The following is a 24727-nucleotide window of genomic DNA, read 5'->3' as shown; positions in this document are numbered from 1 at the left end:
GGATTATTAGGAGGCCATGATTGGTAAGGGCCAATGGGAAATTTCTGGCCAGGACGCCGGGGTTACACCCCTACTCTTTTCGAGAAACGCCCTGGGATTTTTTTTATGACCACAGAGAGTCAGGACCTCGGTTTTACGTCTCATCCGAAGGACGGCGCCTGTTTACAGTATTGTGTCCCCGTCACTATACTGGGGCATTAGGACCCACATAGACCGCAGGGTGAGCGCCCCCTGCTGGCTCCACTAACACCGCTTCCAGCAGCAACCTTAGTTTTTCCCAGGAGGTCTCCCATTCAGGTACTGGCCAGGCTGACGCCTGCTGAGCTTCAGTGGCTTGTCAGTTGAGAGTTGCAGAGTGATATAGCTGCTGGCTATATTTATGTGAAACCAAACTCATAAATGTAATTGTACTCCAACCTCTAATTGTATGGAAGTGACGTTTAAAACGTAGCATTTATTTGCAAATGAACTGTAAAAAAGTTATTTCAACTGAGTGGTTTTTCTATAGCCTGTAGTCCTTATATTCTTACCTATCTTGTTTGGGTAAATTGATTAAATACTATGTACAAATACTAAGTTTAAGGATCAAAGCAGGGGAAATCAATCAAATATCAATATAGTATTAGTTGGTTCTTGTGAAGACACCCCAGATTCCTAAATTTTAAGAACAAAAAAAAGGTTACAAACAAAGGGGAGGCCAGTTGGCCCATCTAGCCATTTTGGTAGTTAGTGGCTAGATCAAAGGATCTCCTCCAGCCGTTTCTTGAAGGAAGCCAAAATATCAGCCTCTGCCATAAGACTGGGTAGCTTCTTCCACACTTTTGTCAGCCTTTGGATAAAAAAGTGCATCCTGTTCTTGGTTTTAAATGCACTGTGTCCACATAGTCTCCACTTATGTCCTCTGGTTTATGTTTCACCGTTTATTCTAAAGGAGCCTGTTGTTTTGACTTTGTCAATACATTTGATAGCTTAGTACTTCTATCAGATCTCCTCGTTGTATTTAAGACTAAAACGGTTCGATTCCTTCAGCTTGAAAGTGTAGCACATTCCCTTATGATGCCATTGCAGCAATAACTTTTCCATAAAATAAGAAGAATTGCACACAACCTTTTAAATGAGGCCAAACTAGTTTTATATAAAATTTTAACACAGCATCCCTTTATTTGAATTCGTTACTTCGACTACATACAGTATCTTAACGTTTTTTGCCTTATTGTTTTCTTCCACTCATTGTCTAGAAGACACAAATGACGTGTCAACATTTTATTATTAAACATTTGCAAATAGACTCTATCATTTAAAACATCTTGAAACACGTCCACGGTAAAAACGGATCACACAAGAGCAATACATTACGTGTACTGTCATATGAAATGTTTATGCTCACAGCCACGACCCAGCAACACCGGAAGCGACCGCTTCCGCGCGGCACATTCGATTCTAGGGCAGGAGCCAATAGGAAAAGCAGAAACGGGTGTCATTTTAATTTACATTTATTTCAGCCATTCATATTGCACAAATCCATGACGGATCTTTCGCGTTCAACTCTTAAACCCAATAAGGAACAGTGAGGGGTGGGTAGTTTTGTTTTGTAAGGAGGGCATAGTTACATCGGTGGACAGGAGTTGGTTTCCTATTGCGGGTTTGGGAGAAGGGTAAAGTGCTTTTATTTTTTTTCTGGAAAAGATCATAATGAGCTATTCGATTCACGGTTTTATTTTTTGATTGAAGAGTATTACTTGTCTGTAAGTTGTGAAAGCGCATCTGTTTACGATGTAGGTCAGTGGGCTGGGAAGCTGTAGTCTAAATATTATAATTTGTGTTTACGGTTTATTAAATCAATCAGAAATTGCGACTGGTAAATCGTTATTATGTTTTACTTGGAATTAGAGGGGCTCGCCGGTTCCTTTAGCGTACAGTGACAGACTCGTCTTGAAGTTACTTTACGAGTTGTAAACGTTTTGTTCAGAGGATGATAAACGTTAGGGTTAAGATTAATGTAAAAAGTAAAACCCTTAAACTGCTAATTTTTCCTCTCCTGACTCATTAAGTCAAGAGTGTTATTTAGCCTTTATCAATTCCTATGTTACATCTGTTCCTTCTCGTAGTGCTCCATCTTTGTGTTTCCAGGTGGTGGCAGTCATGTACTTGTTTACAAACTAGAGGAGGCAGTTCAGCGCGTCTAGCAAGTTTTTCCATTTTTAGCTACTTGATCCAAGAATTCCCTGAAGAGTGCCAGGGTGTCATCTTCAACAACAGACAGGGTAGCTCATTACATGCTGCCACAGCTCTGTGTAAAGAAGTGCCACCTGTCCTTACTGCTTTCATGTATGACCCGTCTCGGTGTCGTTTACTCTAGCCCCAGCTTTCCTCCACAGTGGCATCACACCTTATTTATTCTGGTAATAGAAAGTTGTAGCATCACTAGATCCCTGGATTATGACAGCTGTAGCCGTATCGGCAGGATATGAGGAAGTAGCCACTCATATGCTATTAGTTTCTTTGCCACAGTCATGACAGAAAATCAAACCTTTGGCTGAAGCTCCCTTATTTGAAACCCTGAGCCCTCAACATGTCAAACCTTCAAAAGTGTCGTCACTGATTGCTCTGCATTGGCTACTTGTCCAGGGTGTCATCTCGCTTGCACATTGTGCTTCTGAGGTGGACACAGCCAGTCAGCACTGATTATCAGGAATAAGCAGCTTTCTGGTGATTGATAGATGTTCTAGCATTTTCTTTACTATGTCGTTGCCAGATTTTCTGTTTCGCACCATACCAATGAGTACTCCAAGGATTGTGGACCCAGTGTCCACTGACTCCAAACTGGTTATCAGACAGGTGGCAAGGACACTGTAACTTCTTAGCATCATAAGCATTCTTAGTCTGTACAGACTTAATAGTTAAATGCCACCTCACCATTTAAACACTAACCCTAAATGGCAGAGGTTCTGAAATCCAGCTTCTTGCACGGGGTTCATGATAGTTTCTGTTCCTGTTCTATAATTTAAGAGTATAATGTCTTTAAAAAAAGGTTTGATTAAGGCTTCAATCAGCTTAATTCATTAAGTGCTTGATACAAGTAAAACCAGATGAGACAGGAGTACTGCAGGATTATGACCCTGCTTGAAACATGCTTGAACAAGTTGGTTAAAATGTTGTTTTTTTTTCATATTTTGCCTGAAACCTTAGGAAGATTAATACAGTCTGGTCTAGTTACAAGTAATCACAGTGCAATGGAATTTTTGTACTTCTAATTTTAAGAAATAGATTTAGATAGTGCACAATCTAAATAAAGGGATTTTGTTAAAATTGTGCAATGAATTACTATGAATGCATTACTTTCCAGAGGGAGAACAATTCTTAAACAAATTATAGTGTGAGTCTAAAACAAGCTACACTATACCCTGGTTTCAACCTAGTAGTGGTTGAGATTCATATATCAAACACCTATCTGAAACCTAATGAGTTAAGTGGGCTTGATAGCCATCTCTCATTTGTAAGCTTTCTGTGTTCATGCAATCTCACTTCAGCATAGTCAGTTTTGTCTCTTGGTAATACGTGCCATCTTGCTATGATATTATTTTCTTTGTTGCTGTACTATAACCTGTGTGTAGAGTATATTTTTAAAAGACTGTTAAACTGGACATGAACTTTTCATAACTTTCTATGCCGCTGAAACCAGTCCTCCTAATAGGAAGGCAGTGGATGATTGAGGGATGTCTTGGTTGGTTATTTGGGTAGAACTAGAATATAGCTTTATGCCAACAAGAAGCTCTAACTGATGTAGTGATGTGTAGTGTAATTTAATTAGCTGTGCTTGACCTGGAGCTGTCAATGCATACAGGCGCAATATGTTTATGTAGCGGAGCTAGTTTGGTCATGGTGACGTCATAGTCCTCCCTGCATGTAGCAGGGACCTCAGCCGCCCGGGTTGAGGGAGGTCTCCTTTAGCTCAATCGGCTGGTTCCTTGTTGCGTTACGCCGGAGACCCGGGTTCGCGCCCGGGTGTTGCGGGACGAACCGGCGGGGTGGGGTGGTGAGGGCATGAGCCCGAGCGGAACCAGGAGGGTCAAATTTACAAACTTATTACTGATGTGCTTTTTGTCTTTGCAGAGACGAGGACAAAATGGACGTCTTTGAGAAGCTTGAAAGTACTGCCCTGAAGTTGAGAAACATGGCACTGAGCAGCTGCCAGTCTCCTGTCCTTACCAGCAGCAAGGAAGAAGAAACACTCACACATTTGCTCAGGTTTGTTTCGTATTGTGCTTTTCCAGGTGTCTGACATTTTAATTCACCTTAATAATAGTATGAAGCATTTGTTAAGCAATTGAGGAAATAAGTGTCTTTTTCTGATAGTGCTTTTCTCGTCTGGCTTGTTATGGGTAGGTGATTGTAATAGCTCCACGCCTCAGGAAGAACTGCACAGGTTCTCAAAACAAATTGTCTTTTTTGAAATGCTAGATGCTACCCTAGTGTAAATATTCATGCAGCAAAATGTTCCACAAAGGAAGTGCAACCAACCAGCCTGACCCTGTCCGCTGGCTATGGTTTGGTTATGTTCCTTCTGGCAATTTCAAGCTGTGCTTCCTTCTGGCTGTTTTTTTAGAAGCAGAGTTGGTTTTGCTCATGTCAGATTTCTGTGAAGCCAGCCTATATCCCTTCAAAACATATATTACTACGGAGACGATGTGCTTTCAACGAAAGAATGAATGCCTAATCCATTTGCAAATACTGGGAGGAGAGACAGAGCTGCAGAGAGCTGCAATTTGGAAATGGAAGGGCTGATGTTTTTTTTTTAATACACATTAATTTAATTCACAAAAACATCTTAAAAGATGTGCGTCTCAAGAGATTTAGAGTCCGGAAAGGGAGTGAGGAGACAGCACGTGGAGGCACTTGTTTTCGTGACCAATATAACATTCTAAACTTTCATTTCATTCGATTTTAATGTATTTATCTAAAATATTCTGGGTATCGCTATCCTTTGGGGTCTGGACATTCTTAATCTGTCCATTCATAATGGCGCCTTTACCTGTTTCAAAAGAGCATCCATGTTCACTTAAACCACTTGCCAAGCCAGCAGTTTCATTACACATACAGACACATACATACACATACAGTATTCAGGTGACGTAGCTAACCTTATAATAATTGATAATTCCTTACACTTATATAGCGCTTTTCTGGACTCTCCACTCAAAGTGCTTTACAGGTAATTGAGACTCCCCTCTACCACCAATAATGTGCAGCCCCACCTGGATGATGTGACGGCAGCCATAGTGCGCCAGAACGGTCACCACACCACTTATCAGTGAGGAGGAGAACAGAATGAAGATGCCAAATCATAGAGAGGGATTATTAAGAGACCATGATAGCTAAAGGCCAGGGGGAAATTTGGCCAGGATCCTTACTCTTTTCGAAAATGCCCTGGGATTTTTAATGACCACAGAGGGTCCTGAAAAAGGTTTTAAGTCTCATCTGAAGGATGGCGCCTTTTTACAGTATAGTGTTCTCATCACTATACTGGGGGTATTAGGATCTGCACAGACCATAGGGTGAGTGCCCCCTACTGGCCCCACTAACACCTCTTCCAGCAGCTTTTCCAGGAGGTCTCTTATCCAGGTACTGGCCAGCCTCACACTTGCTTAGCTTAGCTAAAACATAGCTTTGTGGGTTGCCCATTGTGAGTTGCATGGTGATATGGCTATATAGATATAGTCTGATATAGACAGTCTTAATGAATATCATCTACAGCCTTACCCCTCAGCACATGTAAATATACAGTATGCCTACATTTGTACTCATTTTTAGGCATGAGCATGTGTGGCTATCTCTTCTTTTCACTCTTTATATTTAACATATATACTTTTAATTGCATTTGTACCTTTTGCGAATAAGGTTAGCGGTATTTGAGAAAAATCAGGATTGGTGTTAGCTTTTGTAATCTTGTCTGTTTTCTGCTGTACAGGATAAAGGAACAAGTAGCAAACCAGTGTTTTGAAATGGAAGTAAGGACAAATGCAGGTTAGCATTGTTTTATACTAACTTCACATTGCAAAACTAGAAAGATTACCATCCCTTCTTTTCATAAGAGTTTTATAAATGGAATTAATGGTTAGTCTATGGCTAAGATTGGGTTAAGATATTTTAACACTAATTTTTTCCATCCAGTCTATTCCTTATACACATGATTTACATGTATATACACGGTTTGCCTTCTAAATTGAGTGTTTTTTATAAATAATTTTATTTAAGATCTGTTTTTTTCTTTGAACTCCCTTTTTAATAAATGTTAAGTACAGTAATCAATGTAAGCCACCTGCTGTTTTTATAGTGATTAATGCAAGTGTCCATATAATTACCAATACCTTTGAGGGGCATCTAAATATTAGTTAATTTAGAATTATGTACCTTGAAATACTATTTACATTTATAGTCTTTATCGGGTAACATTTTCTGCTTTTTTTAACAGAATCTGAGAATATTGACGATTCAATTCCTGATAAAAGTTCAGACATGTAAGTTCATTTTTGACATCTGCACTTTTTAAACCTGTGTACTTATGAATGTAAAGAGTAGCAATGTTTTTTTACAGTATTTTAAAATGTCATGTCCAGGGCATGTACAGTGCCTTGCGAAAGTATTCGGCCCCCTTGAACTTTTCAACCTTTTGCCACATTTCAGGCTTCAAACATAAAGATATAAATTTTTTATTTTATGTGAAGAATCACCAACAAGTGGGACACAATTGTGAAGTGGAACGAAATCTATTGGATTTTTGAAACTTTTTTAACTAATAAAAAAATGAAAAGTGGGGCGTGCAAAATTATTCGGCCCCCTTGCGTTAATACTTTGTAGAGCCACCTTTTGCTGCGATTACAGCTGCAAGTCGCTTGGGGTATGTCTCTATCAGTTTTGCACATCGAGAGACTGAAATTCTTGCCCATTCTTCCTTGCAAAACAGCTCGAGCTCAGTGAGGTTGGATGGAGAGCGTTTGTGAACAGCAGTTTTCAGCTCTTTCCACAGATTCTCGATTGGATTCAGGTCTGGACTTTGACTTGGCCATTCAAACACCTGGATACGTTTATTTGTGAACCATTCCTTTGTAGATTTTGCTGTATGTTTGGGATCATTGTCTTGTTGGAAGATAAATCTCCGTCCCAGTTTCAGGTCTTTTGCAGACTCCAACAGGTTTTCATCCAGAATGGTCCTGTATTTGGCTGCATCCATCTTCCCCTCAATTTTAACCATCTTCCCTGTCCATGCTGAAGAAAAGCAGGCCCAAACCATGATGCTGCCACCACCATGTTTGACAGTGGGGATGATGTGTTGAGGGTGATGAGCTGTGTTGCTTTTACGCCAAACATATCGTTTTGCATTGTGGCCAAAAAGTTCGATTTTGGTTTCATCTGACCAGAGCACCTTCTTCCACATGTTTGGGGTGTCTCCCAGGTGGCTTGTGGCAAACTTTAGACGAGACTTTTTATGGATATCTTTGAGAAATGGCTTTCTTCTTGCCACTCTTCCATAAAGGCCAGATTTGTGCAGTGTAAGACTGATTGTTGTCCTATGGACAGACTCTCCCACCTCAGCTGTAGTTCTCTGCAGTTCATCCAGAGTGATCATGGGCCTCTTGGCTGCATCTCTGATCAGTCTTCTCCTTGTCTGAGCTGAAAGTTTAGAGGGACGGCCAGGTCTTGGTAGATTTGCAGTGGTCTGATACTCCTTCCATTTCAAGATGATCGCTTGCACAGTGCTCCTTGGGATGTTTGAAGCTTGGGAAATCTTTTTGTATCCAAATCCGGCTTTAAACATCTCCACAACAGTATTACGGACCTGCCTGGTGTGTTCCTTGGTCTTCATGATGCTCTCTGCGCTTTCAACAGAACCTTGAGACTATCACAGAGCAGGTGCATTTATACAGAGACTTGATTACACACAGGTGGATTCTATTTATCACCATCAGTCATTTAGGACAACATTGGATCATTCAGAGATCCTCGCTGAACTTCTGGAGTGAGTTTGCTGCACTGAAAGTAAAGGGGCCGAATAATTTTGCACGCCCCACTTTTCATTTTTTTATTAGTTAAAAAAGTTTCAAAAATCCAATAGATTTCGTTCCACTTCACAATTGTGTCCCACTTGTTGGTGATTCTTCACATAAAATAAAAAATTTATATCTTTATGTTTGAAGCCTGAAATGTGGCAAAAGGTTGAAAAGTTCAAGGGGGCCGAATACTTTCGCAAGGCACTGTAATTGTATCCTCATGTCTTGTAGTTCATATAAAAGTATATGATGTGCTGTAAGAGCTAGCAAAGTTATTACTAATCCCATTTTAATGTTCTGTTTAAGCAGATGTAAAATCCAGGAAGATCTAGAAAATGCAAAATTCTCCTATTGCAACAAAGTATTGGCTCTACACAAGTAAGTAATTGTTGAAGAAAATCTGTTTCCTTTCTTATCACTGCACTGGGAGCCTGTTGTATATTTTGCAGCCTTTTGTAACTGGTAAAGGGGTTGACAAAGAGGTTGAGACCAAGGGGGATGTTATGGAGGGTGAATTATTTACTTAAAAGAATATTTCATTGAATTATTTAATACACTAGTGAGGAACATTTAGTATTTAGTATTTTTGATCAAACATCTGAAAAGGATTTTGGATTGATTGGTGGAAATTATGTTGCTTTAGCTGAGGCTTGAAATTACTTTTGAAACCTCTATATTTTATTACAAAATACTTTTTTTCAGTATGCAGGTGACTCAGGCAATCTTGGAAAACCTAAAAAGAAAAGGAAAAGAAGCAGAGTAAGTACTATGATTGTCTTTGTAGAAGTAGGTATATAAGGAACAAGTAATAGAACAACGAAAACACAACGTTTCAGCCGTGGAGCATTCTTCAGGTTTGTGACACCTGAATGATCTTGAGCAACTTTATATGTGCATATTTATTCTGGTTGCAGGTTAATGATGGCGACAATTAATCACACTCTGAGCCTTTGTTCTAGGATACAGAAAATGAAGCAGGTGAGTGCTTTCTGTTTTCTGTCTGTTGCGTTGAATCTTATTTCAGTGTGCATGCTGGTTATTTGGTTTTGTTTTTTTCCCATTATCTTGTACAGCTACTCTGGATGCTGACAGTGTAATCCGTCAAAGTATGTTTTAAAGCCTGAGGCAGTTGATAAGCAAATTCAGGGATATCTAACAAGATAAGAATCACAATTAATTCAAGTTGAGATGGGTTTACATCTCAGGTCTGTGACTGGTAAATCCCAAACCAATTCAATTTCACAGAGTCTTTTAAAATACAGCCAGCCAGAAACAAGAGGAAGTAGCATATAGCAGGACAGGAGAAGTGTCTCAATGCTTATGGATCAAAAGTTGACTTTAGCAGCATAGAGGAAGGCTTTCCTATAAGTGCTTTTTTTAAGTTCTCCTCCTTTCCTTTCTACAAATTGCCTACTTTTGAGTGTATTAAAGTGGTTGAAGTTAGGGGTCTGAGAAAGATAAATATGAATCTGTTGTAAATAGTAGATTGTAAGTACTGCAGTAACTTGTGTAACTGTCATTTGTGTAATAAATGCTAAACTTTTTAAGTTATTGCTTATTTTTCTTCCAACAAATTGTTCATGAAAATGTAACGGAGGCAGTATTCCCTCACCAGTCATTAAGTAAGGGAAATAATGTTGAGAAAGGAAACAAGTGTATTCTTAAGTTAAACTGTTAATTTGTTTTTCATTTCCCCCCTATTTTCACAGGAATCCAGAGAGACGGAGGAACAACTCTTGGAAATTCAAAAAAAGAGACTTGGTAATTTGTTTTTAAGTGAAGATTTTTATGCTCTTTAGTATATTCAGTTATTTTACCCATTCAAGGGATTATTAAAAGAAGTAGCCTTTCTATTATGTATTATGTTCTATTTATTAATGCCCTTTGGGGATTGTATTAACATAAAATATTACAATATTATCAATATAAAGGTATGACATACGTTTTCGTGTACTTTATATGAATTGTGCTTTTCCAGCTTTTTCTCTGCTCTCCATAATTGCTGTTTATTAGAGTAATCATTATAGATATGACTTTTTAGTTATACGTGTTCTCAGATTTACAGGAAATCAGTGGTGCTTTTTGTAGCCTGCAGTTTTTTGACAAAAATCCAACAATAGTACTTTAAAGTTTAAGTGGAACAAAAACAAGAGAGCAGTGTAGCACAAAAAGACTTGGGCTGTGCAGGTTTGATTGATTATTTTGCAAGTTAAACTGGGGTTATACACTTACTGAGTGGCTTGGAGTTTTGAATTTCTGCTTTAATAGCACCAGGGACCTGGATGAGTGTGCTGTGTACAGTACATGGAGTTCTCATGCATAGTGTTGCTAGTTCCCTAGGTGCTTTCCTAAGTTAATGCCATCTCCAAGATGCATGCAGGTTAGGTTTGGCAGTGACTAGCTTGTCTAAATAGTCCCTTTCTTGGAAGGGTTCTTATTCCAGTTTTCCCCCCCCATATCTTCTGTGTGGCATTAGAAACTGCAATGCCTCAAGATTGTCTTGCAAATTGGTGAGATGTTTTTAGTCGTGCTATATATATATTTTTTTGCTTCTAGAACTCAAGAAACTAAATAATGGGAAAATGAAAGAAATTCAAGAACTAAAGATAATGTGTGACCATCCAGAGAGAGGCAAATACAGCGAGATTTTAAAACAAGGTCAGAAGAACCTGGACAAGTACCTGCAGATGGTTGCAGTTGTAAAGAATGTTTTTCAGGTAAAATGTACTGTTCAGTTCCATCCATTTAATATTTTTAAGGAGAAAAATCTTAAATCACAGTGATTTTAAAGTCCAGGACCACATACAAGGTTTGTACCTAGAATTTTTATCACCTGAACCATTATCTCAGGAAGAGAAAACTAAATCCAGTTTATTGACAGCCACTTTATATATAAAATATGTTGTAATGTATTGATTTGTGTATGTATCATACAGATAAAAAATGGTAGCTCACCTTTGTGTTAGTTAAAAAGTAGAAATGTCCTGCAACCAGGATTTCCTAGGTGGAGCTGCAGAACAAGCTGAATTGTTGGCAAGGAAACAATTCTTGCTCCTGTCTTGCTGGGTATCTGCAAGCTTGCAGTGACATCAATAAGCTATGCACTGCTCCTCCAATCAGCACCACCCCTCCTGAAAGGCGCTGTACAGTTTGCAACAGATCAGAGGATGAATGGCTCTGCCGAAAAGGCATGGTGAAGGAGTGTGTGCACTTCATCCTCTTCTGAATGGGTGCAGGGGTTGGAGCTATAAAACCTGCTCATTTACATTAAGCGATTCATAAATTATATAAATTGATTTGGTTCTGTTTTTAATGGAGAGACTTAAAAATGATATTGTTGCGATAATATTTTTTATTATCTAAGCTATTGTTTATTTGCTCTTTCTATCCTATTAACATATCTGATCACTAATTGTCCAGAACTGAAAAATTAGGATGCGTGTCAGATGACTGGTTTTTCTCTCACTCCTTCAGGGCATTATCATTGCCAGCAAAGTGAACTGGGCTGCAGATTCCAAGCTGAAGGATGTCATTTTGGGAATGGAGGACAACCTAATTGTTGAATGAAGACGGAACGTCTTCAACCACATGTCTATTACATTAAAGACTTTGGTCGGGGGCAGCAACTGTAATCTAAGGTGACACGTAATTTGGACAGTACTGGTGCTTGTGTGACAGCTGTAACTTGTTTATGTGAAAAGAAGTTACACCGATGCTAGAAGAATATACAGGTGCCATTTGTCCAGCTGCAGAGGCTAAATATGTAAAAAAACCAAAATTTAACTATGAACTATGAAATGAGTTATCTAAAAAAACAGAATTTTCTGATAATGCATTTCTTACTTCGACCGAATTTTATTAACTTACCTCTACAACTTTACACAAACCATTTTACATGTCATGCTTCTTAGAAACTTAGAAAAAATGTGATGTTTTTTTTTTCCCCAAGTATATTCAATTAAAGAGGAGTAACTTAATTCATAGTCTGTTCCTCTGCACTATGCAGTGGTGCACAACTCCTGGGAAGAATAGTATCTCTGGGTTCTTTTGTTTTAAACAAGCTCTTGGATAACTGATCTAGTCATGAAAAACTGGACCAGTAAAATAACGTTTAGAAGACGAACACAAAGATAACGAATATTCTCCCAAAATGACTCATCTGCTAAACTTCATTGTTAAAAAATAAATAAATGTGTAAATCACCCTCTGATATTTTTTTGTGTTATTGTACAGCAGCAATGGCATGGGCTGCAGTAGTAGCATGTAGGGCAGAAATGTACAGTTCTTAAAATGTCAAAATCTACAGCACATCAGATCATTGAAACTTGTAAGGGAAACAAGTTTATGGTTGCAAAAATAGTTCAGTCTTTTTTCATCTATTTAGGTTTCTGGTGACTAGGGTTAATCATGAACCCCTGTTACTAAAGCGATAGTTGACCAATTATTTTAAGTGGTCAATAATGAAACGTTAAGCAGTGTTTGGTAAATACTTTGAGTTCAGTATAGCTAGTGTAGTTAAAATGTACATGATTACAATTTCTACACTGTTTAGATTTCGTTTACCATTGATGGCAACATCTGTCTTCTGTGATTGGGTAAATTGTATTTTGTTCATCTGAAGAAGGTAAGTGCTATTACGTGTGAATTATGAGAAACTGCACCGCCTGTCGATAGATTTTTGATAGCGAGGATAGTTCATCTCTAAGAGTAAGAATTCTTTACACTGTAGGGAAATTTTGCTGCCCAAGATGAACAGTATGTCTTGTGCTTGTCTCGATTAAATTGGGAACAAATATAGATTAATTCCATGATGAAAAGCATAAGATAACATTTCGGAGGTTTGACCTTCGGGTGTTGAAACGTTTTTCCTTTCACTTTTCAGAGTAGAATTAACTTGTTCCTTCACTTATTCCTTTACGGTCGACGCGACTCCCCACTCGACCGTCTCAGATTAAACTATAGTTCAAATTGCGATGGGATCTGGGAAAATATTGCTATTTGTCTCGTGCTTATTTTTTAAAGAAAGAAAGAAAAAGTTCATTATGTACGTTTAAAATAAAACGAAACCCCAGTTTTCTGGTCTTAGGTATAAAAAATGACACAAACTAACACATCCAAAAAGGTGATTATAAATATCCTAGTAATAACTTCAACAACGCTTCAAGATCTACATCCATACTGCATCTTTAAATATTCGTCTCTTCAGCATCAATAGTAAGAAACTATGCATTCATCTATATTTTTTGTAAATAGTTAATGCTACACATTTTATGTCCGTTATAGATAAAGTGAAGCTGTTTTTTTCCCTTTACTTTACATATACTCTCCAATAATTGCAGAAATACAGCGCATATTCATAGCTGGAGTTGGTATCTAGGTCAGTATTGGTTCTTAAAGTGGATCTGGTTGTATCATCCAAGACTGAGTGACGTCAGGGTTACCCAATTACCGCTTTGCTGGTGTTAGAAACGCCCAATCATCGCTTGTGCTCAATGTTTTTAAAGTGGTATCTCGAAGCAGACTGAATAGACTGGAGTAATCCAGTGCAGCTCAAAGGATAGTTCATTAAAATAGATGATTTTGCAACTAATCGTGTCTGTGGAGAGGCAATTTTAAAAATTGCAGAGTTAAAGACTATAGAAAAAGGGTTTTAGATGAGGTTTCATGGTAGGTAAGGTACTGTAGGTTTTTTGCTCCGTATGTTATGTGACTCGAAACGTATATAAAATCAATCAGAATTTTAAGTTAACACTCAAATTTGTGGTTGTACCCTGTGCACCTATGTCTTTTATATACTTTTATTGTTTGCACTGAATGGGAAATGCATAGAAGCTTGGTTCACAAAAAATACGCCTCTGTGTAAAATGTCATCTTAACTAAAAACGAGCTACTGTATTTCGGTCGTGCATGCTGAAGAACGATTATAGAACCTCCAGGTTAATTCGGATTTCATGGTGTTAACATGCACACGCTGTTAAACGTGGATGTTTTACGTTTTATTGAATATGCTCTGCGAAATAGTTAATTGCTATGCAGTGTGCAAGTGTACAAGCACAAACTGTATAACACTGTGGGGTTGTACCATGAGAATTTATACTCCTTGAATCGCTGCAGTTAGTCCCGAGGTGGCAAGTTACAAAGGAGAGGAAGCCTTTCGCTCATCAGGCTCATTTGGGTTTCTTCGGAATTTTACGGAAAGTGCGGAATCACTGTGCTTTACACTGTGACTTCGAATGGTAGTGTCTTGTATGAGCACTCCCGTCCCCTCACAGTCTCCTCACAACATCTCTGTCACTGAGATAGAGGCACACAAGAAAAGACAACAGGAGGATTTTTTGTTACCATGAAGCAAGAGTAGTAAATTATACGGGTGTTTTAAACTTCAGAAGACGTTATTCCACTGGCCGAAACTCTGAACCATAGAAGGCGCTAGGGTTATGATTAACTTAGCCACAGATCCTTTGCATACATTTCATTGCCAGCAACTACTGCTGCACGCTGTATTGTTGTGCATTTGATAAACTTTGATTTGATTTGATTAATGTTACGGGATACAAACATTTTGTGAGGGGGATACTGAAATCTGCAATACAGTGTACAAGGAGGTGTTGATAATTGTGCTAATACCTCTGAGATTGCTTGAGTTGTCTTACCATGAAAACTGAAAAAAGTTAAGCAGTTGGGCTCCTTCATTGCACACTTTGCATACGTTTATACGCCATTGTTTATTTTTCAGCTCAGCACACTTGAGTTGGCCAATAAACTGAAATGTCACCTCCTCTCAAACCCTCGAAGTCTCCAGAGCTGTACAGTACACCACGGAAGGTTCCCACTGGGCTTTTCAGGGAAAGGAAGAAAATGCGAGTTCTTAACAGCGATGATTCAAAGGAAAATTTTGAAACGCCCATCAAGACCATTATCTTTGACACCCGAACGCGCTCAGTGACCCCTTCAGTATTGAAGACACAGGCAAACCTTATGTAAGTATATCTTTGTGTTGTGCCTCTTCATTCCAGAATTGGGGGGCAGCATGGTGGCACAGTTGTTAGCATTACTGCCTCAGAGTGCTGGGGCCCAGGGTTCAATTCTGGATCTGGAGTGCTATCTACGTGGAGTTTGTACGTTCTCCCCCTTTTGCATGAGTTTTTGCCAGGTGCTCCTGTTTCCCCCCACAGTCCAAAGACAAACATCGGGTGGTGCGGTGGCGGATCTGCGCCTGTGGCTGGAAGGTTGCCAGTTCGTATCCAGCAGCCGGCCGAGGAATCCTGCTCTGTTGGGCCCCTGAGCAAGGCCCTTAACCCCAACTGCTCCAGGGGTGCTGCAGAAATGGCTGATCCTGTGCTCTGACCCCAGGCTTCTCTCCCTGTCTGTGTGTCTCACGGAGAGCAAGCTGGTGTATGCGAAAAGACAAATTCCTAATACAAGAAATTAGGAAAGTAAAGTGATCTTATCTTGGATATACTGGTAACTTCAGTGATGATTGGCCCTGGTGTGGATGTGTGTTTGTGTCTGTGTGTACCCTGTGATGGACAGGTGTCCCATCCAGGGTGTCTCCTGCCTTGTTCTCAGAATCGACTCCAGCTTTCTTTCAACACTGATTTGAATGAAGAGGTTAAAAATGGTTGGATGTATTGAAGTATTATTGTACTGGGGGGGCATATATAGTCAGTTTATAACACTAGAAACACAAAGTCATGTGTTTTGAAACAGCAAGTGTTTAATAAAGATACTTGGTTCAGGTACACTAAAGAACCCTAAGGGATGAAGTAAGGTATCTAAGAGAAATGGCTAATTAATTAATATTTGTCTAGGGTGATTGCCAAGGAGGTAATTGGTAATATGACTCGGAGTGAGCAAGGATAACGTTCTGTAAGAAACAGTGCAGTATTAGCCTTGAAGAGGTACTGTAGAACTGTTACCGACAGTGGAAGCTTTTTACATAAATCTCCAGGGCCTGATAGTATTCTACCAATTTAAGGAAGCAAGGCATTTTTTTAATTGATCACTAACAAAACTCTTCCAACAGTTACCGAAGACATTGTAATGTCAATTGACTGGAAAATTGCTTATGTAGCACCCATCCATACAAACGATAACAAAGTTGAACCAATTTATTGTAAGCCAACATGTCTAACTTCTATACTTCTATTATTTATGGAAATGTTAATAAGAACTATTAGAATGAGGTCATGCTTGGTGAGTAACTTGTTCTTACTCACTTTCAGGATTACCCTCTTCACAGGAAAAATGCTCATTCTTTTAGTGCCTTGTATGTTTAGTTTGTGATTAATTTAATTATTTTTTTAAGGTCCAATGTGGAATCCAGCAACAATTTATCTGGGAAGTCTGTTAGTCCCAGCCTTGCTATGTTGAGAATGACTCCAGGTATGTATATTTGTTATTTACATTTGCAAAAAGTTATATATGGATTAATAATTTATTCACAGTTGTGCTAGAATTAAGCATATAATTATGAATAGTATGTCACTAAAAGCTCACAACCAGAGATATGAAAATACCGTCTGCTTCATTTATAAACAGAACTGTTTGCTGTTAATTGATCAAGAAAAGTTAGGAAAACCTTTTATGTGTCATCCAGTACAAATTGCAGGCAAGAATATTTTCCCCAAATTAAAATGTTTATTTTAAATGTATTTGTTATAATCTAGTAGTTCAGGTAGGTACTATAGCTGCGTCAGTATGCGTAGGCTGCAAGGGAGCAAGTAAAGGTTTATTCCATGCTGAAAAGAGAAGAAAAGAAGCACAACGTTTCGGGTGTGGAGCCTTTTTTGGGTGTGGCACTTTACTTTTTGTGAAGGTCTTTCATTTCCAGTTTCCAGAGATAGTAAAGAAAACGTTGTGTCTGTTGAAGGAATTTCCCTGTTCTCTTTAACAGGCCCAAGTCTGCAGGAGAAGCAGAAATTACTTCAGGAGAAACACGAGAAGGCAAAAGAGTCCCTGGACAAGCTGGCTGTTGGGGGAGGAGTATGTATACCTGCAGTTAGATACAGGTTTCATTTTACTTCAGTGTATATGTTTGTTTCCGGAAAATTCTTTTTAAACACATTTATTATACAAACGTTACAAGCCACCAGTAATAAAACTGACCGCATTTTCCCTGTTTAAAAATTAATCATAAATCTTTCAGGTAATTTCAGGTAAGGCAGCACTGTAAACTGGACTCGGATCCTCATGTCTTGAAGTTTTGTTGGGTTGATACTGTATATTGCAAGTCACATGCAAAACCTACAACAAAATAATACATTAAATAAGAATGCTTGTCAAGGCAGTCAGAATACTGAAAATTGTGTCTGAATATTTATAAATCTATATGTAAACTATCCTTTTACACAGTTGTAATAATAACAATAAGTATGTTTGTAATCATGAAGGCAAGTACCCCTTATGTAGAAAATGGGCACTAAAGTGTAATGACTCCATACACGGACACCATCTTTAAAACATATTATTATACTCTACATTACTGGTCATTGCTGCTCATTGAGCTCAGGACCTTTCTTCCACTCTTCTTTGATAACGGTGCCTTTCCCTCTGTGCACGGGCTACTTAAGTGTTCGGATAAGACCGGTTCTGCTACCTGGCTGCTTTTGATAAGAACTAATCACATTGAAATCATTTTGTGAAGGAGGGTTTAAATGTAACATTTGCTTCTCATGTTGCAGTACCTGATAATTATTCAACCACTGCATGTGTGAGCTACAGAAGGTATATTTGCAGTCTCTAAAATGCAAATTAATTGATTTGTTCATCAGTTCGCACTGCAGCGCTATAGTACAAAGAACATTCAGAAAATGTTAGAGAACTGGTGGTAATGGAAGAGCTAACACCCAGGCTCACCAGTCCTTGGCCAGCTTCAGGCTTCTTGAAAACCACCTGACCTTTTGTGCTTCTCCACCTGAGTCGTTCTGCCAAATGTTTACCCCGTTCTGCAACAAACTGTTGGCAGTGCAGCTTGAATCTGAAAGCCTGGCAACTTATTCTGCACTTAGTCACAAGGTTTGAATTAGGTTGTTTGTTTTCATAGGAGTGCATTCAAGCTACAGATTAAAATGTCAGTCAGAATTCTGGCACTAGATCAAGAATCATCATTGTGTGTTCACACCAAATTTAACTAAACATTGCAAAACAGGTGCTCAAAACAAGTATGGATGCTTTTTTTGCCAGGTTTCAATCATTTCAAACTGGAAACCAAACATTGATCAATTGGCACATTTTTATTACATGAGAATCAAACTGATGTTGTGAAATTGAAGTCTTGTTGGCGCTCAGTCCTTTTAATACTTTGGCCCTACTATGGTATTTAGAGTATTCTGTTTTTTCTGTTTTATGCCTTACCACTTCTTAAAATTTAATTAGCAGTTATTGCCTCTTCCCTAGATTTCAGTTTAGCAAAACATTTATTGCCCTGTAGGTATAGGATGTTTATCATCATTATTTATCATAATTATTTTAAAAATCATAGTTGTGATTAGGGCAGCACAGTGACACAGTGGTTAGTATTTTTGCCTCGCAGTCCTGAAACCCTCGGACCCTGTATGGAGTTTGTATGTTCTTCCTGCGTTTATGTGCATTTTTACAAAGTGCTCTGGTTTTCTTTCACTGTCCAAGCACATAATAGTAGGTTAATTGGCTTTGTATTTGTGTCTCTGTGTGCTCTGCAAAGGACTCCAAAAGCACATCTAAAATGAGGTAATGTTGCAAAAACATAGAGCACCTTGTGTTGAATATCTTTGTTCCATATTGAACATATTCTTGTCACAAATGAAGAAAGTGCTTTCATAGTGTCTTTTGTTGTGTAGGTTAGTCTGTGGCCAGAAATGGACAACATGAGACTGACTGCAGAGGAGGGCTTTGTTCTCGTTATATCTTGTGTGCTGATGATTTTATCAGTCTTTCTTGTGTTCAGATATCTACATGGTAAGTCTATTTTCATTTGTTGAAAAGCCTGCTATTAGCAGATTTATTAAAAGCAGGTTGTTTTCTAAACTGTAATATTGAGAGCCATTTCCTCTTTCTACAATGAATGCTTGTAATATTATGAAGACAATGAGATTTGATTTGATTTGAAAGAGTGATTGTAAATACCTTTCTACATTTAGGATATATTGACTTGTTAGATGCAACTCAGAGTCCAGAATCCATGTGTGAACAGAGAAAAAAAAAGTACTGTTTGCATTTTCATTTATGTGTATCATATAACATATGATATTGTAACATATGACATCATTATACACTAAGTATATACCACTGTGCTTGTTCAAATTCAATGGAAAGAAGGTATGCAGTGCTTTCTTACAGTAAATATAGGTGTTCAAATCTTACAAAACTACAACACTGTGATTTACAATGGAAACTCATCCTGTTGCTTGACAAGGTCCCTTGCTGCTGAGCTTGCACAACTATACGGGACAGGTGAAGGACTTTTCTGCAAGACATCCAATTATAAGCATCTCAGAATCTTCCCTCAAGAACTCTGTCCTCACTTGGCACAAAGATTTTTGGAAGCTGCTGGTGAGTACGTTCTGGAGTTTTTTTCTTTCTGTACAAAAGAAGTACATACATTGAATATAACAGCAAAAACGGCACCATGGGTTTGACTTTGTACATTGTTTTGGAAAGTGATACATTTATTCCAGAAACCATTACTTAATAATCCTCCTTTTCCAGTTGTTGAAACAGTACACAATGCTGTAAAAAGGCTGCTTATAATAAGAAATATGTCTGCTACAATTGACTAATATTACTATTAAGCAGTCATGGATGAGTTAATTATCCTTGCTGGTCAGGGTTGAACATGATACAAAGTACCTTGCGAAAAAGGAAACTACAGTAAAAAATAGCTCATTTGAAGGATGCTCTAAATGTAAAAATCCGGAAAAGCAAGTTTAAAAACGTGTTTTAAGATGGATTATAAAATTGACAAAGATCCAGACAATAAATGTACATTGGGTAAGGTAAGTAGGGCATTCCACAGCTCTCTCACATAGCTACAGAAGGCCCTGTAACCCCTTCAGTAGGTTTCTGATTTATGGACACTCAATAATCCTGTTTTAAGATTACAGAATATTCCTAAATAACACTTCTATTATTCTTCTATTCTCCTGCCACAATCTCTGTGGCAGGACTGAATTTAGTAGAGTTACAAAACATAAACTTACATGTGAAAGACAATTTCCTGATTCAAACAGCAACTCTTTTCCTCATTTCTACCATGTTTTATATTCAGCAGACAGGCAGCATTCCAGGGAGCATTTACCTATTGTAAGCTATTTTGTGCATGCACCTCCAGCTACTCTGCACCTGTAAATTATATGTATTATGGAAAAATGATAATGGCTTCATAAGGGGTGGGCTTTGATAGCTTTTATTTGTTTGGAGTATTCTCAGTGCTAAGTGAATATCTTTGTATTAAGTAATGGGCCAGTTATTTCAATATGCATTATCTTCCATGTGTAATGCAACTTTTAAGATGTACCTCCTCTGGTTTTGTGCTTCACTTGACGTTTTGGTATAAATCAGTGATTATGATTAAATGCTGGTCTTATACAGCCTCTGCTGCCACCAGGTCTCCACAGACTCCCATAACAGCCAAGGAAGCTATGCAACCAAGCTTCCTCTTTTAATAAAGGGAAACAATCCCAGAGCAGTTCCTTATATCCCTTTTATCTCTTACATGTCAGCAACTGCAATTCTCAACCCTTTCTTGTTTCCAGTGGTCCTGTGAATGATGCTCCTGAATTCAGACTCAATTAGTTGATCACAAATACAGTTAATGCATGACACAATTTTCCACCTATAACTGGGATGCTGTAACTAATATTAGATTAGGGTGGAGTATTTAGGCAAATTAAGAAACATAAAGTTTATACCAAGTTATAACATTTTTCTGCCCTGTCTTTATGGCATAAATATTTATGGCTGACATATCAAATAGTGTTGCAGAAATGAAAGAGGTAATCAGTAATCCTGAAGATATTGACAAAAAGCTGCTGCTTTGGAGAGGATAAATGGGTTTTATTATTTGCTGTACATACTGTATACAACCAATGCTAATGATGCTTACTTGTAATCCAAATATAAAAGCTACATTATGTTTAGAAATTATTTTCATGATCGATCATTATCTCATTTTAAAATGCACTCTGTTGTGTTGATGTTTGTCTTCCATGTCATTCAGGATGATATCCAGAGGCAGTTTGAGACCCACCTTCTGCAAGCTCATGCCACCTATCTTCTCTATCTCGGCCTGTATTTTGTTGCGATCAGCACTCTGCTTTACTATCTGGCAGATAATGTGATTCAGAAAAGCAGACTGACACCGCGGAGGATAAAGATTTGGTAATATTCATGACTCGCCTTTCCTCCGAATATAAACTTTAAGACAGTTCTGAAAACGTATTGAGAAAATTGGCCTATCCAGCCTATTTAGGTTTGTGTAAAGTATTGATCCCAGGAATAAATCCAGCTGTTTCTTGAAAGAAGCCAAGGAATTAGCTTCAACAGCATGGATGGGTAACTTGTTTCACACTCCCACCACACTTCATGTTTCCACTTTTGTCGTCTGGTTCGTGTTTCCCTCCTTATTCTGAAGATATTAAATTAATCAGTTCCTTTGAGTATTTTGAAAGTTTGTATCAGGTCTATTCATAGTCTTCTCTGTTCAAGAAATACTACTTTCATTTTGATATTGTTTTTCAAACCAATTTTTTATAACATACAATAAACGTGTAATTGATTCACTTTCTGTAACAATGCACATCATGGAATCCATTTGTCTATGCCTTTGAATTTCTTGATACATAAGAAAACAGACGTTCAGGGTGCGGAAAGGAAAAACATTTCAAAATGGATATGAACACATTCACCTGTAGATCGCAGAAAACTTTGTGACAAGTCAGGACAAACATGATGAGGAAGGATTCTGAGAGGCTTCTGCACTAATTTTGCTGATTAGCTTGTCGAAGAATATTGACTGTAAAATAATGATTTTAGCAGTGTGATGTTTAAAGTGATTTTATGTACTGTGCTTAACAGTCAAATTAGAATATACATGTTGAGCCTCACTGCTTTTGTTTAATGTGCATTATGGAAAAAGTTGTACTGTACAGCATTTTAAAAGTTAATTAGTAATCTAAATTTCTAGACAAATGATAGAATACAACAGAAACTTCATTAAAATATTTGAGGTGAATTCTCATTTGCATAGGATTCAACACATCTGAATGGATTAAAGAAAGTTTAAATATTTTCTCATTTTAAAAAGGTTGAAAGAAAGGATCTCTCTCTGTTCAGAAAAGCATTATTCACAAAATAGTGTCAATGCATGTGGCACAGTGCTTAGCATTGCTGCCTTGCAGATCTGGTTCAATTCCAGATGTTGGGTTCTATCTGTGTGGACTTTGTATGTTCTCCTTGTGTTCATGTGGGCTTCTTCCAGGTCCTCCAGTTTCCTCCCACAACCCAAAGACATACTGGTACAGTAGGTTAATTGGCTTCTGGGAAAACTGGCCCTGGTGTGAGTGTGTATGTGTTTGTGTCTATGTGTGTGTGTGTGCCTTGTGATAGACTGGCGCCCATTTCTTGCGGGATAGACTCCGACTCCCCTGCACCACAGTATCGGATACAGGAGTTAGAAAATGGATGGATGGTGTCAGTGCTTAGATGGACTCAAGTCATTCTAATGTCTCTGGTACTGCAGGGTTCTTCTTCTGGTTGCCACAGCATCCTGGACGGTGCTGATGCTGAGCTTACTCCTGTCCTCTCAGCACCTGGAACACTCCATTGAGGTCACTGTACACAGGCTGCAGGAAGAGCTGGTAAGGACTGCCTGTTATTTTATTTATAGTGCACAGATGAGTGAGACATACAGTAGCTGTGTTAAATGCAGGTGAGTGACTACCCTAAACGGATGTTTAAGGAGATGCTTGTTAGCATATAATCTGTACTGAAGACACTCAGAAGAGCTCTGAGAGAAACAAAGATAACCTGGTCGAGTTGATGATTGACTGTTTTTTTTGTTTTGATTAAGGCACTACTTATGATTATGGAGGCTAAAAACAACTTTAAAAGCAAGCGAAAGTTTTACTCATGGCCTGCTGTTGCTATAAAGTCCTTTTGAATATTTTATTGTCATTTAGAATATTGATATTTACAGTAAGTGGAAATTCTAATGCAGAATAAATGTAGTAAAAAAATCTCACCTTGATATCATTGTAATTTTCTTGTTATTGTATTAAAGGCTCATCTTGCTACAGTAGACTTCGATCTCAAAGCTTATCACAGTGTTGCTGCTTACTGGAGAGTTCGATGCCTTCCACCAACAGCCAAGGGGACCCTTAGTGTGTTTGGACTCATTCCAGTGCGGGATTTATTCTTTTATTTGCAGTATTATAGTGTGCCTGTCCTCACTGCTCTTTGTACTCCTGTTCTCAAACTGCTGCTGGCCCTGAAGGAAATCTATTTCAGCCCACAAAAACCCAGACTTGCAAACAGAACTGTAGGATGACTCGGGGAGAAGTATGCAGAACTGTTGATGTGCAATTTGTTTTTACATTATTTTGTTGGCAATATATGTTTTTAATGTATTTTATATAGGTTTTATTTTAAATAAATGTATGTGTTATATTTTCCTTAATGCGAGGAACGGAGTTAAAAATGGAAATAAAAAGGATTTGCATAACACTAAGAAAATATAGGGTAATGAAGAGCGTTGTTTTACTTGATTAGAAGTTTCCATTTCATGTCACTGTAGATTCCATTTAAGCACCTGTCTTTGTATTATGTTAGGGATGCTGGTAAATATTTTACCTGGAAAGAGACATGTTAAGAAATACCAGGTAGTAATATATGTTTGCAGACCTTAATCTCTCTTCCAAACTTGTTGAGGGATCACACAGCCGTCCTCCCAAAGAATGTTGGGATAAAAAGCTGCTTTGTCTTGCACCATCTTACAAGATTTGTCTTTAAAATATCATTATGTACAGCAGGACCGAAATGTCTTCCATCGAACACAAATGTTTGATCTTTGATTGTGAATTCAGATACTGTGATTTGGAAGGCACAGTAGAAGCAGGTCTTCTAAAATGTCTGTGGTGCCTATGCAAGATCCAGAAATGAATCCATTTGAGGCCATGTGGAACCACCTGAAATCGGGAAGAATTCTAACAAACCTATCAGTCATGTGAAATGTCTCACAGGAGATTTGGTATGCATGGTACTCCCAGGCTTTCACACAATTGCCGTGACATACTGTAACATGGAGAGACAGAAAAAGTAAAAAGTAGACATACAAGTGGGGCTGTGGTTAGCATTTCTGCCACGCAATGCTGGGGCCCTGGGTTCAATTCCCGGGGTGCTATCTAATGTATCTGGAGTTTGTATGTTCTACCTGTGTTTATTTTGAGTTTCCTCCCACAGTTCAAAGACATAATGGTAGGTTAATTAGCCTCTGGGAAAATTGGTCCTACTGTGAATGTCTGTGTCTTTACGTGTCCTGTGATTGTCCAGGGTGTATCCTGCCTTGCTCCTGTTGCTTACAGGGACAGGTTTAGGGTCTCTCACAACCCTGTGCTGGATAAATCAGTTAATGATACTTGCTGGATACTTTACATTCTTACATTTATATTCTGAAAACAAAATATCTACTGAAATGTTTCAGA

The 24727-nt window shown here is 38.3% G+C and overlaps 2 protein-coding genes across 4 annotated transcripts; both read left to right on the top strand.

The window, feature by feature from the left end:
- Positions 1 to 1499: 1499 nt before the first annotated feature.
- cenph (centromere protein H) lies at positions 1500 to 12250 on the top strand. Of its 2 annotated transcripts, none has more exons than XM_088629705.1 (10): positions 1500 to 1655; positions 4114 to 4248; positions 5969 to 6024; positions 6473 to 6518; positions 8358 to 8426; positions 8751 to 8807; positions 8963 to 9026; positions 9758 to 9809; positions 10605 to 10765; positions 11523 to 12250. In XM_088629705.1, the coding sequence occupies exons 2-10, from the start codon at positions 4127 to 4129 to the stop codon at positions 11613 to 11615; spliced, it is 720 nt and encodes a 239-aa protein (XP_088485831.1). In that variant the 5' UTR covers positions 1500 to 1655; positions 4114 to 4126; the 3' UTR covers positions 11616 to 12250. The 2 variants fall into 2 exon arrangements, with proteins under 2 accessions (XP_088485831.1, XP_088485832.1); XM_088629706.1 differs by having other exon boundaries at positions 1571 to 1745.
- Positions 12251 to 13286: 1036 nt separating this feature from the next.
- Positions 13287 to 24684, top strand: LOC148673342 (uncharacterized). 2 transcript variants are annotated; one of them, XM_088629700.1, is made up of 9 exons: positions 13287 to 13715; positions 14785 to 15028; positions 16357 to 16433; positions 16945 to 17033; positions 18869 to 18986; positions 19444 to 19580; positions 21247 to 21407; positions 22768 to 22885; positions 23308 to 24684. In XM_088629700.1, the coding sequence occupies exons 2-9, from the start codon at positions 14817 to 14819 to the stop codon at positions 23572 to 23574; spliced, it is 1179 nt and encodes a 392-aa protein (XP_088485826.1). In that variant the 5' UTR covers positions 13287 to 13715; positions 14785 to 14816; the 3' UTR covers positions 23575 to 24684. The 2 variants fall into 2 exon arrangements, with proteins under 2 accessions (XP_088485826.1, XP_088485828.1); XM_088629702.1 differs by having other exon boundaries at positions 13287 to 13719.
- The last annotated feature ends 43 nt before the right edge of the window (positions 24685 to 24727 follow it).

The sequence above is a fragment of the Lepisosteus platostomus genome, chromosome 4, assembly GCF_059453375.1.
Source record: "Lepisosteus platostomus isolate fLepPlt1 chromosome 4, fLepPlt1.hap1, whole genome shotgun sequence".
In the NCBI taxonomy this organism is placed as follows: Eukaryota; Metazoa; Chordata; class Actinopteri; order Semionotiformes; family Lepisosteidae; genus Lepisosteus; species Lepisosteus platostomus.
Note: the sequence above shows the minus strand (reverse complement) of the source record. Positions and strands in the feature narration are given on the sequence as shown.

Excerpts from the sequence above, each read along its gene's own strand:
- cenph (XM_088629705.1), top strand. The coding sequence starts at position 4,127 with ATGGACGTCTTTGAGAAGCTTGAAAGTACTGCCCTGAAGTTGAGAAAC. Across the intron at positions 9,810-10,604 it reads AATTCAAAAAAAGAGACTTG|AACTCAAGAAACTAAATAAT; the intron begins GTAATTTGTTTT and ends TTTTGCTTCTAG. Across the intron at positions 10,766-11,522 it reads TTGTAAAGAATGTTTTTCAG|GGCATTATCATTGCCAGCAA; the intron begins GTAAAATGTACT and ends TCACTCCTTCAG.
- LOC148673342 (XM_088629700.1), top strand. The coding sequence starts at position 14,817 with ATGTCACCTCCTCTCAAACCCTCGAAGTCTCCAGAGCTGTACAGTACA. Across the intron at positions 17,034-18,868 it reads AGCTGGCTGTTGGGGGAGGA|GTTAGTCTGTGGCCAGAAAT; the intron begins GTATGTATACCT and ends TTTGTTGTGTAG. Across the intron at positions 22,886-23,307 it reads ACAGGCTGCAGGAAGAGCTG|GCTCATCTTGCTACAGTAGA; the intron begins GTAAGGACTGCC and ends ATTGTATTAAAG.